The sequence below is a fragment of the Adiantum capillus-veneris genome, chromosome 27 (assembly GCF_014529385.1).
Source record: "Adiantum capillus-veneris isolate H3 chromosome 27, ASM1452938v2, whole genome shotgun sequence".
Lineage (NCBI taxonomy): Eukaryota > Viridiplantae > Streptophyta > Polypodiopsida > Polypodiales > Pteridaceae > Adiantum > Adiantum capillus-veneris.
Window position 1 is genome coordinate 31,018,029 of NC_140957.1, and position 16,596 is coordinate 31,034,624.

A 16,596-nucleotide genomic window follows, 5' to 3' on the forward strand; every position below is an offset into this window, starting at 1 on the left:
GGGCTTGAGAGGAAATGAGTTGGAAAGCCCATGTATGTATAGTCAAAGTATGCTAAAAGTAGTCTCATTTTCATTTGCCTACTTTGGGAGAGACTTTGGGAGAGACTTCTGCCTGAGTAGCTCAAAAAAAAAGGCTAAAAATAGTCTCATTTTCATTTGCCTACTTCTACCAGAGTAGGCTAAAAGTAGTCTCATTTTCATTTGCCTACTTTTGAGCGGCTTCTGCAGCTTCTAGCGACCACCACAGTACATTGTTCACACGAGACATGAGGGGTGAGTTCGTACCCTACTAATGAATGTTTCTAATCATGTCTTCGAAATCGGAGTAGCTCAAAAAAACCCTAAGTTAACAGAATCTCCCCAGAGAAAAGCGAATGTAAAAATGATTGTAGCGATCGGCTCAGAATATCAAAAGTTATCAAACTTGATAGGAGACATAGCAATGACCTATAGAACATTCCCATATGGTCCACACATTAACACGTATAACACATATAAAAATATATATATATATATATATATATAGAGAGAGAGAGAGAGAGAGAGAGAGAGAGCTACTTTGCACAACTATATTTGATGCATTTCACCCTCCCTCTACGACAATATGCACTAGAACCAGCGCGTTCTTTAACCAAGCCCCAACATAATACTAGTCGTGTTTGATCGATCCTTGGACGATGCGTAGTGACTTGGCAAATCTGAACTTTGCTCCTGCTTTCGCTGGCTGATTGATCTCGCGCGCACACAGAGACGAGAGACAGAGAGAGAGAAAGAGAGACGTGTATGCATGATGGAGTGGATCACTACCCACCACCTCGATGTGGGGGCTGGGATTCAACAAACACATCATTCCGCATTTCATCCAAGTCTGCCCTTGCTGGCAGTGGCAGTAGGCCGTCATATTCACGGTATGCTGTGGGTAATCTATTGCTCAGAATTGAAAATTGCCCATCTGCTATTGATGGAAACTTCAATGTGCTTGTTTTGTCTAATTTTATCCCATTGCAACACAGTCTTTGGAGTATGCAATTTCGTCAGTGCCCTTGATCTTTCATATGTAACTGCAGACAACAGATATAGGAGTCTCGGATCAAGTTGTAAATGTAATTTCAGCGATATTTTAAGATACATTCTATAAAATTGTTTAATGAACATATATCTGAGCTAGGGGAAAGTCATGAATGATGGTTTTTTACAAGTAACTTGCCGTTCTGCTATCTTTTCTGTGATACTAGTATATTTACTGAAGGACCAAGGTGAAACTTTTTGCTGATACAAGTCGTTTGGGACATCCTTTTTTTTAATGAATATATTTCTCAATTTTGGAGGCTTTGGATGATTCTTGCTTGAATCCTGTTGCATTTATAAGCCATCCGTGCCACACGATTGCCCTTCCAAGTGCAAACTCAAAACTTAAAAAGAGGAACGATGTGCTCAGTCGTGATGGGTGCTACCTATAAAGAGGGGAAGCCGGGAAGGAAATTATGAGAGCGAGATGGCTCAAAGATCACAGAATGCATTATTGAAGAGTAGGCAGATATATATTTTTCAGTGGGATAGCCAAAGTGCTTTCCATCAATGTTAAAATCTTTGCGCATGATTGATGGCTCCTTGAGATTCTTGGGGGTGGAAGCTCTCTTCAAATGTGGGCATTAGAGACACTTTTTGAGACACATTGTTTTGTCCAAGGGTGTTAGCATGAATCCGATTAAAGTGGCGGCTACTCGAGATTTGCCTACATTGAAGAATGTACATGATGTTTATAGCCTTTTGTGATTATGCTCTTACTACATGTACTTTATCAGACAGCTTTCGGAGATTGCTTCGCCGTTGCACACCCTGACTATTCATTTGGGGACCTTCAGAGGTTGCAACTTTTGAGAGAATTAAGCTGAAGATGACTACTTTGTGACTGTTGAAGTTACCAGACATGCAAGAATCTTTTGAGGTTTAGTGTGATGCTTGTGAAAGCAGTTTGGGAGAGGTCTTAACTCAAGAGGACCCTCCTATAGACCCGGATTTTTGTGCGATTTAGAGTGGGGAGCTAGTGTCGGTCTATTCTCTCAGGAAAGGGTTTTTGATATGAAAGATCATGTTGTGTGTGACACATGGTTTGAGGCAAAAGGTGTTGGTGGAGTTTCACAATCCTTCTTTTGTTGAGAATAGGGGCATAGAGGCGACACTTAAGGGTGTTGAGAGATACTTCTATTGGTCACAACTTAAGAAGGATGTGGACGAGTTTGAGTCAAAAAGTGAAGTATGATAGGCACTAATGACAAGACTCCTACAACCTTTACCATTTCCAAATCGACTATGAGAGAGTATAGCGACCATGAGAGAGTATAGCGATGGACTTTATCTTTGATCTTCCCAAAAGTCAGATTGAGCATGATGGTATTTATATTATTGTGGATGGATTTAGCAAACAGGCTCGTTTTGTACCAGTAAGTGAAGGCCGATCATCTGGCAAAGGTGTTTGTGCCGACATCTATTGTTACGGATAGAAATTCCCCACTTACGATTTTTTTTTGGAGAGTTGTGTGTGAGAATGTCGGTACTACGCTCAAATTCTCGTTTTTTTTTTTTTTTTGGAGAGTTATGTGTGGGAATGTTGGTACTACGCTCAATTTCTCGTCGTTTCATTCACATACCGATGTACAATAGAAATAACCAATTCAATGGTTGGACTTTAACTAAAGTGTTATATCTCTGAACATATGTCTAAGTGCTTACAACATCATTGTTCATACTTTGACAAAGAAGGCACCGTTTGAGATTATCGAGGGTGGCAAAAGGTTCTTCCTATTTTGTGCAAGATTTTTTAGGCAGATCATTTTGTACAATATTTGGAGACTACTTTTGCCAAGGTTAAGAAGGCTTTGCAGAAGTCTCAGACACGGACGAGAAGGCAGCAGACAACATCAACGTGACTTGCAGTTAAAGGAGAATGATTGGGTGCTTCTTCGTTTTGAGAAGGCACGCCGTAGAAAGAGAATGATTGGGTGCTTCTTTGTTTTGAGAGGGCACGCTTTAGAGAGAGGAAGGGTAAGGAGAGGCTTTCTCAAAGCTAAGTATGCGATACTATGGGACCTTCCAGGTTTTCAAAAAGATCAAGGCTGTGTCCTTCAAATTGTGGTTGTGAGATACTTGGAGATGTGAGAGTGCGCGTGTGCGGAAGCGTGAGAGACGAGAGAGAGAGACAGTGGACCACAAATGTTAGGTATGGTGAAGAGGGGGCGATCAGCCCTCCATGACCACCATGAGTAGAAGACCCAATACACAATGATGAGAAAATGGAAGTGGGTATCCCCCTGGTCCCATAAATAGGTGCCCAAGGGCAGGTAGGGCAATGCCTGGAAAAATCCCCACGACCCAACAAGAAAAGAAATATATATGAGGACTCCTGGACAAGGTGGGCGGCCCGGCCCAGAAGTGGGCGGCCGGACAATGCAGTCTAAATGCATATGCAAAGGGTGGCCAAGTCCGAAGGCACACTAGCCGTACATGCATGCCCTAGACCTGTGAAGCAGCAGAGTGGTTTAAGTCTAATACCCCTCTTAGTACCCGATGCTGAACAAACCGCGTGAAGTCGAAGATGTGAGGCAAATGATGAAGATGTCTGCTGCGATGTCCACTGAAGGATAATACTCGGCGAACTTAGAGAGTGTAGTAGCAGTCTGGGGTGTCGTGACCTCCAAGAGATCTCCATGGTACATTGCCGTCACGAGCAGTGTAGTAAACTGTTGTACTTCGCCGATATAGGGTGAAGATACTGCATGAAGGTCTCGAACTAATGTAAAAACAACTCCTTGCCGTAAAAGAAGTGCTAATAGACTTGCAAGTGTCCTGCCCAATAAGATCTGTGGTGTCTGTAGTCAAACCATCTGGAGAAAATGGGGAAGCCCAGGAACCGTCATGAGAATGATTGGAAGCCTGTCAATGCATGAACTTGTAACCCAGTGTGGCTAGGTAGCTAAGCTTTGTAAAACTCCAGGAAGGCCAGATGTAGCAATCTGCGCCGTAAACGTCCTCCGAAACAAGGAAAGACAGACTAAACAGTTTGCGCTGTAGAAGCTACCGTAAGCTACAATAGTCACCGAGAGACCGCACGCACCACCGCCGGATGGTTTCCTGTCAGTAGGTAGGGTAATCCAAGATGAGGGGAAAGCCAGACTCAACAGTCTGTGCTATGAAGGGCCTCTGAGAAGAGGTGTGGTCAGACCAAGTTGTCAGCACCGTAACATCCTGTATGAAGAAGGGAAGCTAGACTGAGCAGTCTGTGCTGTGAAGAACCTCTGAGAAGAGGAAAGGCTAGACCAATCTATTTGCGTCGTCTTGCCTGTATCTCCTGCCTCCAATCCTTCGGTGTCAACCAAAACAAAATCCGCGCCAACAACGCCACCAAACCGCAACTCGATGTGGCTCTCAATGTGAATGAGCTCGGAGTGGCCTACTGCCCAGGTCGGGGGATAAGTCTGCGGTAAGGTTACCGAGGGTGAAGAAACTCTAAAGGTAACAATCCAAATGATTTGGAGTGTAGAAGAGCAACTGCACTACCATCCAAGTCGTACTTGTGGCGAACCCATGCTCACAAAAAAGGCTTGCGTTGTTAGATTTAGACCACTCTGCTGCTTCACAGGCCTAGGGCATACTTGTACGGCTAGTATGTCTCCGGGCTGACCACCCATAGTCTAGGTTGGGCCGCCCGAGTTTGGGGCCGCCCACCTACCTTTGTCCGGGCGCCCTCATATATTTCCATATATCATCTTTCTGCCGGGTCGTGGGGATTTTTATCAGGCCTTGCCCTACCTCTCCTTGGGCACCTATTTATAGGGCCAAGGGGTACCCACTTCCACATCTCATCACACAGAAATCATCTGATGTATTGACAGGGTCTTTTGCTTTGGTAGTCATGGGGGGCTGATCGCCCCCTCTTCCACCATACCTTGCGTTTGTGTCTACTGTCTCTCTCTCTCTCTCTCCTCTCTCACGCTTCCGCACACGCGCACTCACATGGTATCAGTCGCCAGCATTGAGGGCGCATCTCTGCATCAGGTTCTCCTCCCATGGGATCACAACAGCCAGCGTTTTCGGCAAGCATCAACGTTTCTGCAAATCTACCTGCAAGAGGGGTGGCGCCAACATTTGGACAACTTCCATCGCAAAGGAATGCTTTGCCACCTGCATTTTTGCAAGGAACTTCAGATCTACTGATTTCCTTGCTAGCGCTATATTTCTGGACATTTTTGTCACGAAAAATCCCTCCAGATCCATTTGCGTTTGGGCTGGCCACCCATAGTGTAGGTTGCTCCTGGTCCGACCGCCCGAGTTTGGGGCCGCCCGCTCACCTATGTCCGGGTGCCCTCATATATTTCCATATATCATTGTTTGTTGGGTCGTGGGGATTTTTATCAGCCCTTGCCCTACCTCCCCTTGGGCACCTCTTTATAGGGCCAGGGGGGTACCCACTTCCACATCTCATCACACAGAGATCATTTGATGTATTGACAGGGTCTTCTGCTTTGGTAGTCATGGGGGGCTGGTCGCCCCCTCTTCCACCATACCTTGCGTTTGTGTCTACTGTCTCTCTATCTCCTCTCTCACGCTTCCGCACACGCGCACTCACATGCGTTTGATGTCGATGGAGAAGCTTTGCACTCCCAAAAACGTTTTGGTGGTCTCAATATTTTGGACTTGCGTAGGCATGTTCTTGCTAGGAAAGCTATGATATTTCCTACACTTGCGCAACAAATTCAGCCTTGGACTCTTATGTTTGCATACCTTAGTGAGCATGTTGTTACGTCCTCATTTGGCCACTGACAATCATATATTTGGGAGGTCGTATTTGGTAAGATGGAAGGGCACATTCCTGAATGTCCTCTTGCTTCCGCTTTGCTCTCTGCTTGAAAAGAGGTTATGATTCATCTATCATGGAATGCCCGGTGGGAGGGAAATTCGCTTCGTTTGGAGAGTCTTCATTGGAGCTGGGCATTATCTCTTACTTTGGTTGACCGCTCGCCTCGCCAGGTATATTTCCTCTCTTGCCGTGGCATTCGAGTGGTTGAGGATGTGGTGGATGCGGCCGGATACACTTTTGAGTTTCCCTTTGTTGCTCGCCGTTTTGGATTGGGCATGCATTACCGTCAGTTTTGGAGAGAACTTCAGCACATGCTGGTCGGTTTTTTTCCCATTTCTCCTTTGCTTGATGGTGATCGCATGTCTGCTTGGAATCTTTGGGAAACGCCTTTTCAAGGTATTTCTGCCAGTCGAGTTTATGCTCTTCTTCTACCGCAACCTTGGCTTGTTGACCATTGTAATGCCCTTTGGCACATGCACAAGTCTGATATCTGATGGAGGAAGATTCTCTCTGCCTTGTGGCAAAGCCACGTGCCTTTGAAGGAGCGGTTGTTTCTTCGGCGCTGTTTGCTTGGAGTGCTCCCGGTGGGCACTTTTCTTAGGGCACGTCATTTCCGTTCTTCTTGTGTCCGTTGCTCAACTACAGAAGAGAATGTTCGCCACTTGTTATGGAGCGCTGAATTACTAGAGATTTCCTTCGCCGCGTATCGGCTTGTATGCGGCTCCGTTTTCCAGCAATGGTTTTCCACAAAAACGGTTTTGGGCATTTGGCATTTTCTCACCCACACTAAAGCGATTCGCGGTCTTCTTTATGTGGGTCAGATATTGGGCTTACTGGACCCTATGGCGTCAGCGTAATGGCTATATGCTCTATCGCATTCATGCGGATCCCTTCCCGTTCTTCAAGCTTTCTCTTAGGCAATCTTTACGGTTCGCCTTGGAAGTTGGTGATATCACCGCCGCAGAGATACATCAACTCTCCTATGAATACTTTTAGCCATATTGTATAGCCGAACACTTCTGTGTTCTTTCTCTTGCATATGATCTTTTCGGTGGGTTTTCCTCGCTTTGAGGTTTCCCACTAGTAAATTATTTAAACTGATTTACAAAAAAAATGTGTGATATGCGTACATATATATGTATGTATACTTTTGTCTGTTGAAATAACATGCCGATGTGCGTTTTTTTTTCCTGTGCTTACGTTTAAGCTGTCTTGATGCAGAATATGATGTTTTGATGGGTTGCAAGCTGGCAAGCATAGATGTTGGTGCTCCTGCAGTACGCATGGCCTATAGTCCTGCTGGAGGTCATTCCATAATTGCTGTTCTAGAGGTGTGATTTGCTGCCCAAAAACTTAATGCTTTCTCTTTATTTATTTCGGCTCTTATCTTGGGTGGATTTCAATGACCTTACAAGGTGTTTTACTGATTAGTAAATCATCAAAGGAGATTAAGAAAAGCATCAAGTTTGAGCTGGTTTAGCACTGACAAATGCTGCAGTGCAAGCTGTTGATACTTTTTTAGGTAGGAGAGATTGAGGCAGGGTTTCACAAAAGTGGTCTGCTTTTTTGAATGATTAGTGGAAAACATTATTTATAATACAATTCATCATTACTTAGAGATGAGAATACCAGGCAATAGGTTCTTGGCTGTACAATTCTGAAGGGGCTATGTGAGGACTCAGAAAACAGACGGTGGAAGTCAAACATTGAAAGAGGGTGAAGAAAGGCAGGCTGCAACATGTGAACTTATGATTTCTAAAGCTGTCCAGCAGTTTCTGCACCATTCTGTGTACAACTATGATCGTTGAAAAGACATTCAGTGAATCTCATTAGTCTTTATATGTAGGATTGGACAATCAAGTCGTGTGATCTTGATACAGAGCATATACACGTTCTTCATTCGCCAGAGAAGAAGACAGATAAACTGGCAGGGGTAAATATTGAAGTTCACATTGCGCTGACACCATTACACCCTTGGCTGTTCTTTGGAGCTCATCGTCAGATGGTTGTGAACGGTAAGTCCAAAGATTTTATTTTGTGGGCGGTTATGAAGTTGGTCAAGTTCTGTCGTATTACTTTACCATTAGGTACATTGCATTTGGCCAAACAGATTTATATTCCTGGAAATCCAATGAAAGTTGTGATGGATCTGTTTCTGTCTAATTACCAACTTCCTTTTAATGGAAGCAGTTGTAGGAACTGTTGAGGGAGCAAAGCCAGTTACAAAGATCAAGACGGACTTGAAAAAGCCCATCACAGATCTCGCATGTCATCCTCGTAGCCCTCTTTTGGTAGGCATCTTATGGATTTAGTATCAGCTTTACTTTTCCTTTGAAGTTTATTTTGAAACAAGCACCTTGGTGCAGTATGTTGCCTACCTTGATGGTATAGTTCGGGCTTATAACATTCAGAGTTTCAACGTTCATTACACACTGCAAAGTAATTTTTCTAACTTCTTCTTGTGGTTATTCATGAGTTTTGGATTATGTCTTATCTTCATAAGGAGCTCGATGTACCAAGCTACTGTGTGTTGGTCTATTTTCTTGTGTGAAAAGAAGACTGATCCTTGATTTTACAGTTGACAGTACCATCAGTGCAATCAAGCTTGTAGGAGCTGGGGCCATTGCATTTCATTCCACTTTAGAATGGATTTTTATTGGAGATCGAAGTGGAACTTTAATAGCGTGGGATGTTTCTGTACCAAATCATCCTAGTATGATTGGCATGTGAGTGCTGCACTTTTTTATGCTTATGAGGCACTTTGGATGTTTTTGAAACATTTTCAAACATGTTGCCAGTACATTTTATTTTGTAATGCTGCTAGAGGGAAGGCTCATGCTTTTTTTTGAAACTGGTCATGTAATCGCAGATGTTTTTGTAAATATCTGGACAAAGAGAGGAGGGAATAAGTTTTGGTCTGGAAATCCTATTGCTTGCTGCGCTGCACTGCACCCTTGCCTCATTTCCCTCGCTACGCTTGCACTGCCCCCTCCCCCCTAGAAAAAAAAAAAAAACCTTGCTGTTGTGCTCCCTGTTTGCTTCAGCATCAGTTTGTTGCCCTTGCGCATGTTGAGGTTGGAGCTCGCCCAAGGGCTTCTTGTGACTGCGGCAGACTCACAGGGAGGATTCCGCTTTGTCTCAAAAGGACTGTAATGCAGTGCCCCCTCCGGCCCTGGCTGAGCCTGCCATTCAGCTTTCTGTGGCTGCTGGATGAGGCAGGCCTGCCTATCGGCAAAGATCATTGACGTGTAGGTTCTTGGCGGGGAATACTATCATTTTGAGTTGAAGGAGCTAGACATGGTGGCCAAGGTGCTTCAGATGAGCCTTGTGGCTTTAAGGGCAGGGCAGGCATACTTTTGGCGCTGGCACCATGGCTTTGACAATGCTATTGATGCGAACAGTGGGTGAAGGATGGTTCAGGCAGCAGGTTGAGTGCTTGAAGCTTCCTAGCCAGGGCTTTGACAAAGTAGTTGATGCAAAAGCAGAGGAGGCAGATTTTCTAGTTTGGGTCTGCTTCTCGGGCCTGCGCTGTCAGATCCTCCCTTTGCTTCCTTGGATGGGAGATCTCATAGGGTCCTACATTGAGTTCCGCAAGACTTCTCCTTCTATAGCCACTATAGTGGAAGGGATTTCTTCGATTCCAGTTTCGGTTTGAGACCCCCACACTCTCCCAAAGGAGATTCTGGAGATACTCACCAGGTGGTGGGAGACAACACATGTTACAGGCTTGGACACTCCAAGTGAGAAATCAATAGCAACACACGAATAGAAATTGCAAAATCACTAAGCTTGATGCGCGCGCGAGAGAGAGAGAGAGAGAGAGAGAGAGAGAGAGAGAGAGAGAGAGAGAGAGAGAGAGAGAGAGAGAGAGAGAGAGAGAGAGAGAAGGAATGGGTAGGCTGAGAGCGACTGCCTATTAAAGAGGGAACACAACCTGTCTTGTGATGCATAAGGTAGAGCTGCACCCGCAATGGCCCTTCTGAGTCACCGCACATCTCAGCCCGATGAGTGCCCCAGGAAAGAGGGCAAGAGCTGAGAAAACTGCGTGGGACGTAAGTATGAGCTGCTGAGGGAGGGGGAGGACCAGAAGGTGGAGGGGGGAGAGTAAGGGCGAGAGGAAGAGGAGGAGAAGGGAGAGGTAGTAGCGGTGAATGATCCATCTGCATGGGAACAGGGACCTCGGGAAGAGGGGAAGGAGCGGGCGGGGGAACTGCTCAGGAATGGTCCGAGGATCAGGTTCTATATTTTGTGCACGCACAGACTATGGCTCAGCTTCATTTATGGTTGTCTACATCCGCTCCTGATGTTTTGTCTCCTCACTACCCTTCATGTATTGGTGCTATGGAGTGGAGTGATGTTTATGCTTGCTATTCATTGCCTATGGTCATTCATGTATCCTCAGATGTGGTGCTTCCTATGTCTATGCGCATTTGGGGTTTCAAAGCTGCAGCATCGGTAATGCAATGTAAACAAGCCGAGGTCCGCAGTTGGTGCAATGAGACACCATATCTTAGAGAGGGCTTGCGGGTTGCTTTCCTACCGCCTGAAGCTCATCCTTGGATGGCCCAACTGCCTCCAAGAAGATGCGCAGTTAGTCAGATGCTCTACAAATTCTTTCATGCAGTCTATGGATTTACATGTAGTTTCTTGGAATGCTAATGGTTTACAGACTTCTCAGGTAAGAGGTTCTCGTAAGCTTTTACTTCGTAGAGATTTACACGCTCATGTAGTGGGCAGTGTGGATATATTACTAGTACAGGAGCATAAGATTGCCACTCCCTTTGGCAATCTCATGCCCTCAAGCGCCCGCACTTTTTGGGAGCTTGCTCTGGGCCTTCATGGACAGAGTTGCGGTGTATGCATCTCAGTGGGGCCACGTTACTTGGCCTCAGTTCAGCAGCATGGTACCCTTGTCGCTGGCAGAGCAGTCTATGTTTCTATTCGGATTCGGGAATCTATCGTTGGTTTTATGTCAGTCTATGCACCCACTACTCCTCGGGAGAGGGCTACTTTTTGGTTCTCCTTGGCTGCTGTTCTACCTGCTGTAGACTCTTGGGTTGTCGGAGGCGACTTCAACAACGTCGAGAGCGACTCTGACTGGCGAGCCATCACACCTCCAGTTCTATCATCCATTTCTCCCGATGAGCAGCCAGCTTGGGATCGATTTCTTCTAGCTATTCAAGGTGTTGACGCCTGGCACATACCCTCTTTTGGTCACCACCCTGCTACTCTTCATTACTCGTGGGGGTTTGAGAGACAGCAGGGGAGATTATTAGAGCGACTTGATCGTTTTTACATTGGCCCTTGGGCAGCAGCTCTAGGTGGATTTACTACTATTTGGAGAGGGACCAGCCTCTCAGATCATTTACCGATCTCATTGTTTATCTCCTTCACTAGATCCTCTGCACAGAGACGAGGTTGCCGCATCCCTGACAGTGTTCTCACCACTCAAGTTTTGCAGCAGCAGATTCGTGACTTATGGTCCACGGGTGCTTCTTATTGTGGTCTCCTTGGAGAGTTTCTTGCTCATTGCATTACTCAGTCTAGTATTTACTGCCGTGATCAGACTGCTATTATTCATCGTCAGTTGAGAGTACGCGAGTCTGATCTTCACATTCCTCTTGGTTCCACTCAGCGCTTGCTTGAGGAGTGGTCTCAGGATGCTTATCTCGCCGCTAGACAGACAGAGCTCACAGAGGAGATTCATCACGTATAGGAGGCTAGGTCTGAGTTCACTCATCATGCTTCAGTATCTCATTGGATAGCTAAAGCTGCTCGAATGAATAAAGACTTCTTCGCTGCGTATAAAGAGCGCCCTCCTGGCACCACCCTTCGGACTTTGTGCGATGCTCAGGGGACACTACATATGCATCTTGATGTTATTCTTGATATGTGTGCAGATTATTTTGAGACATTGTTCACTGCTGATGTATGCACTACTGAGGTTTTACTTGCCCGTGAGCAGATCTGGCATCACACTCGACACCGTTGTACAGACACTATGGCAGAGAACTTGTTGGCACCCTTCACACTTGCAGAGCTCCATGCTGCTATCGAGAGTCTTGATCCATCCTCCTGTCGAGGAGAGGATGGCCTCACTAGAGCTTTCTTTTTGACATATTGGGATGTATTGCATATACCACTGCTTCGCGGTTGTCAGGACATCTTTGCATCAGGATATATGTATCCGGATCTTTGTTCAGGTCTCATATCTCTTATTCCGAAGGGGGGTGATACCACTCAGCTCCGACAGTGGAGACCTATTACCCTACTCCCTTCGGTCTATAAGATCTTAGCGTTACTGATCAGCCATCGCTTGCGACAGTTCTTACCAGATATTATTCATACTTCTCTGGCAGGCTTTGTCATGGATGGATGCATCCTGGATAATATCTTCACTTTTTATGAGGCAGTAGAGTGGGCCAGATCATCTTCTGAACCTCTCGCTTTTTTCATCCTTGACTTCGAGAAAGCATACAATCGTGTTGAGTGGGACTTTCTCGAAGAATCATTAGCCAGGATGGGTTTCCCTTTGAGATGGATCTAAGGCATTTCCGCTCTCTTCAAGACTGCCAGCAGTGCTATTACTATTGGTGGCCGTGTCAGTCGCAGTTTTGAGCTTTCTCGATCTGTCCGTCAGGGATGTCCTTTAGCAGCATATTTGTATCTGTTTGTAGGAGAGACTATGTCTGACTTTCTTCGTGCTCAGAGTCATGCATTTCGTGGCTTGACCATGCTAGTACCTACAGCTCCGGACCTTATCAATCAGGAGTTTGCTGATGACACTATGCTGATGTTGCGCTATTTGCTACCTGCTCTTGATGCCATGCGGGAGGCCCTAGAGGTTTTTTGCATTGCCAGTGGTGCACGCATTAACTGGCATAAATCCTATGGGTTACTGGTTGGCAGTGATGACATACCTACTTGTGGGGTAGCTGATGGTTTCACATGGCTGTAGCCGGGTCAGACATGCAGATATTTGGGCTTTCAGGTTGGATTTGATGTTTCCTCACAGCAGCAGTTTGCACCCGTACTACAGTCTATTCGCAGGAAGCTATGTCATTGGTCTTCACGTCATCTGTCGTTGGCTGGCTGTGCATTGGTCGCCAACCAGGTCATTCTGGCTACAGTATGGTATACGGCCTCTTGTTGGATGCTACATTCTGGTGTGATAGCTCAGCTCCGCCGACTAGTGCGGAACTTTTTATGGAGTGGCACAGATGGGACTATTGATACTCGTGCTCGAGTTCGCTGGTCCACGATTATTCGTCCTAGGTCAGAGGGAGGCCTTGGCATTATTGATCCAGAATTACAGAGCCGCGCCCTTCTTACCAAGCTTATTGTTTGGGGTCTTTTTCCCGGCCAAGAACCTTGGAAGATGCTTCTTCAGGTCGCTCTTTGCACAATGACTCCACGCCTCGGCACTAGAGATGGTCATACTTGGCATACAGGGTATCGTTTTCTCTTTACGGATACCCCCTTGTCCACCATCACCCTTTCACCCTTCATCCGATCGCTCCTTCAGATTTGGGTTTCCATGCGACGGGCTATCATACGCTCACCTCCCTCATGTCGTGAGGAGATTGAGCGCTAGCCTCTCATTTGGAATGATACAGTTCTTGATTCTTCAGTTAACCCACCTCGTCAGCTTGGAGAGAGGACTCACATTGATTGGGCTGCTTGGGACACTGGCCCTGCTGCCTCTATTATGTGGTTGTTTCATGAGACACGTATGCTAGATGCAGATTTTGTGGCAGAACATTATGACATTGGTCGCGGGGTGACAGACAGACTGCTTGAGATTGATTCCGCCGTTCCTTCACAGTGGGATGCAGTCATGCGAGGCACGGTTCAGATGCCTCCCCATTGTGGTTGGGAAGGCCTCTTTGCTCAGAGCACTCTCTTATTAGTTCGTTTAGACACCATGTTGTTCACAGTTGATACTGACTACTCTCAAGGGATTCATGCTAGATTGACATATGATGCCACCTCTCCGCACCTTGTCTCCCTCGGCGCTCGATGGGAGGCCATACGAGTAGTTGGCTCCCGCGGGAAGCGTCGTTGTGTTGACCCCTGTTTCGCTTCCGCTGATGCTGCACTTTGGAGGCTTTGGGTGTGGGAGGGTCGTGCCCTATCTCAGCTTTATTGGGACCCAAGAGAGTGGCATTGGCCTCACTCTGACCCCACTGGTGCACTTGTATCATTCTTTGAGTACACCGTCAGGATTGGAAGGTTAGCATTGATGAGATAGGAACCAGAGCAGCCCACTCGTATGCGTTTTTGGTTACATTCAGGTCTCTCCCATGCCTATCTACAGTAGTTTTGGTCAACCATCTGGGATTTACATGCGGCTCGTCGTATTTCTTTTTTCATGTGGATGATTGCACATGCAGGACTTCCAGTTGGGACTTGGCTAGCTACTATGGGTCATGATCCGTTATGTACTCGCTGTCCTTTGCGACTACTTGAGTCACCTGCACACTGTCTTTGGTCATGCTCAACTTCTCATATAGTGTGGCTTGCAGTTTGCTTTTTACTTAGCAGAGCGGGTGTTCACCATGGATTTCTCACTTGGAGATCTGTCTCATGGCTGATGCCGATGCCCGGCCCGCATCTTTTCTACGAGGGCTCAGACACAGATCCATCCTTTCTGCTTACCTCGATTGGTTATTGACGAGGGACTTTGGCTATGCTACCACAGATTGCTTGGCAGGGGGATCCTCAGACACGTGATGAAGTTTTTTCAGTCATCACTAGCATTACACTATGGAGTGTTTGGAGAGCTCGTTGTCTTCACATTCTAAGTGCGGCTCCACAGCTCCTTCACGATACCCTCACTGCCATTTGGCTGGACATCATTCACACCCTGATTTGGCAGTGGGATTCTTCCTCAGGTACATCTCGAGCAGCTGAGGCTCGTCGATTTGCCTTCCTTCGGCGTTGGGCCCGATCCCCACTCTTCTTCACACTTACAGGTGGCCAGATTACATGGCATTATGCCCCTTCTTGGTGGTTTCTCCTCTACTCATCACACCGACCACCATGAGATTGTTCTAGTCGAGTTGTCACTATAGTGGCTCTCATCCTTACATTCAGCTTGTACACCCCACGTGATAGGCTATTTTGGCATCCGCTGGGGATTATATTGTACTTAGTAATATACAGCCCTGACTTTTCCCAAAAACAAAGAGAGAGAGAGAGAGAGAGAGAGAGAGAGAGAGAGAGAGAGAGAGAGAGAGAGAGAGAGAGAGAGAGAGAGAGAGAGAGAGAGAGAGAGAGAGAGATGAAATGAAATGTTATATTAACGTCTTCAAAAGGCCATAATGACCTATGAGACCGGAAAGTTACAAAGTGGTGGATCTGATACAAAGTCAGAGTAACAAAATAACCTAACAACAGTACAAAACAAAGATATATACTATGGGATCCTAAGTTGATTGATGTGAACCAAGCAAAAAACTAAGCAAAAAAAATGGGCGGCTTGTTGGGATAGCTGAATCACGAGAGATCTAGCATCGGTCGTTGGCGAATCTCATCAATTTCCTCCATGCTTAGTAGTCTGACCGGGCGTCGTGCATGCCTGGCCAACGTGCTCCAAATTTTCTGTCGTAGCCTTCGTCGATGCTGTGTAGTTCTTCGCAGTCGCGGGCGCCTGGATTTCCCCAGTTCAATTGCTCGGTCAATCAGTGTGCCTCTGGTGTGAGACGAGAGGGAGCTCTGTTGTGGGAGTGGCTCTTGCGGCTGTCCCGTGTCTGCTCTGAAGAAGTCTGTGATCCGTCTTTGAGACTGGCTAGCCTCGCCATTCATCAAGCTATCTCTGTGTCTGCGCAGCTCGAGCAAGAACAAACCCAGACATCTCTGATCTTCGTATCCCATGACTCTTGAGAGTGGTCCAAAACCTTCTCTGAACAAGCAATGGAAGCGGCCTCGTATCTCGTAGTAGACGGGGCAGCGACATGTATAGTGTAGCTCTGTCTCAGGTTCATGTTACACAAGGGGCATGTCCTGTCCTCTGCTGGTACTCCGCTGTATCTCCCAGTCTCAATCCGCAACTGGTGAGAAGATGTGGGTAACTGGCCAATAGCACATCGTATCCCATGAGACAAGTGGGTATCCATGTATCTGGGTCTTGCCACAAAACCATCTTCCGTAAGCTGGAGAAGGTGGTCTCTGTAGAAGGCCATCTTCGTGCCCAATTCCTGTGCTGGTTGTATCCATGTCCTCCTGGTGTCTAGCTGGGTCAGGTCTTGGCGTATGAGCTTGGTGATCTCTGACTGTGTAAGAGTGAGAGATGGTGCATCCAATGAGTAATGGAATGGTGGCAGCCGGTCTATGCTGAACCCATGTGCCTGAAACCATGATGTCATCTCCCCATACCAGCATGTTGTATCTCCTTGTATGGCTAACTGTCGAGAGGATTCAAGTGCTATGCGAGCATATTTGTCTCTGGGAAGTTCCCATGTGTGGTTTATGAAGGAGACTGATCTGGTGAGCGCCTCCACCACAAGTGGGGGGGCCGCTAGCTCTGCTCGGATAATGGCCCGTGGTACTGATGCCTTGGCTCTAATGAGCCGCGAGATCATAGAGACGAGAGGTTTCTCCATGTTCCCCCATCCGTCTGAGCGACCCGGCCTCCCGTGGTGATCCAGTGAAGGTCCCCATATCTCGGTTCCATAGAGCAATGCTGAAGCCACCAAGGTGTCAAAGAGCCAGAGCTTCGCCCGGGGCTCCTGAAACTG

The 16,596-nt window shown here is 46.6% G+C and overlaps 1 protein-coding gene across 3 annotated transcripts in view; it reads left to right on the forward strand.

Annotated features, from left to right (window-relative positions):
- Window positions 1–596: 596 nt before the first annotated feature.
- LOC147421727 (Transducin/WD40 repeat-like superfamily protein) overlaps window positions 597–16,596 on the forward strand; it is an 81,281-nt gene continuing 65,281 nt past the window's right edge. For all 3 annotated transcript variants that reach the window (XR_015186836.1, XR_015186837.1, XM_086503526.1), the window contains exons 1-6: window positions 597–908; window positions 7,079–7,188; window positions 7,704–7,872; window positions 8,048–8,148; window positions 8,224–8,296; window positions 8,436–8,583. Coding sequence is in view for 1 of the 3 variants with exons in the window: in XM_086503526.1 (XP_086359652.1) it covers window positions 788–908; window positions 7,079–7,188; window positions 7,704–7,872; window positions 8,048–8,148; window positions 8,224–8,296; window positions 8,436–8,583 (722 nt within the window). In the remaining 2 variants the exon portion in view is untranslated. The remainder of the gene's footprint in view (window positions 909–7,078; window positions 7,189–7,703; window positions 7,873–8,047; window positions 8,149–8,223; window positions 8,297–8,435; window positions 8,584–16,596) is intronic.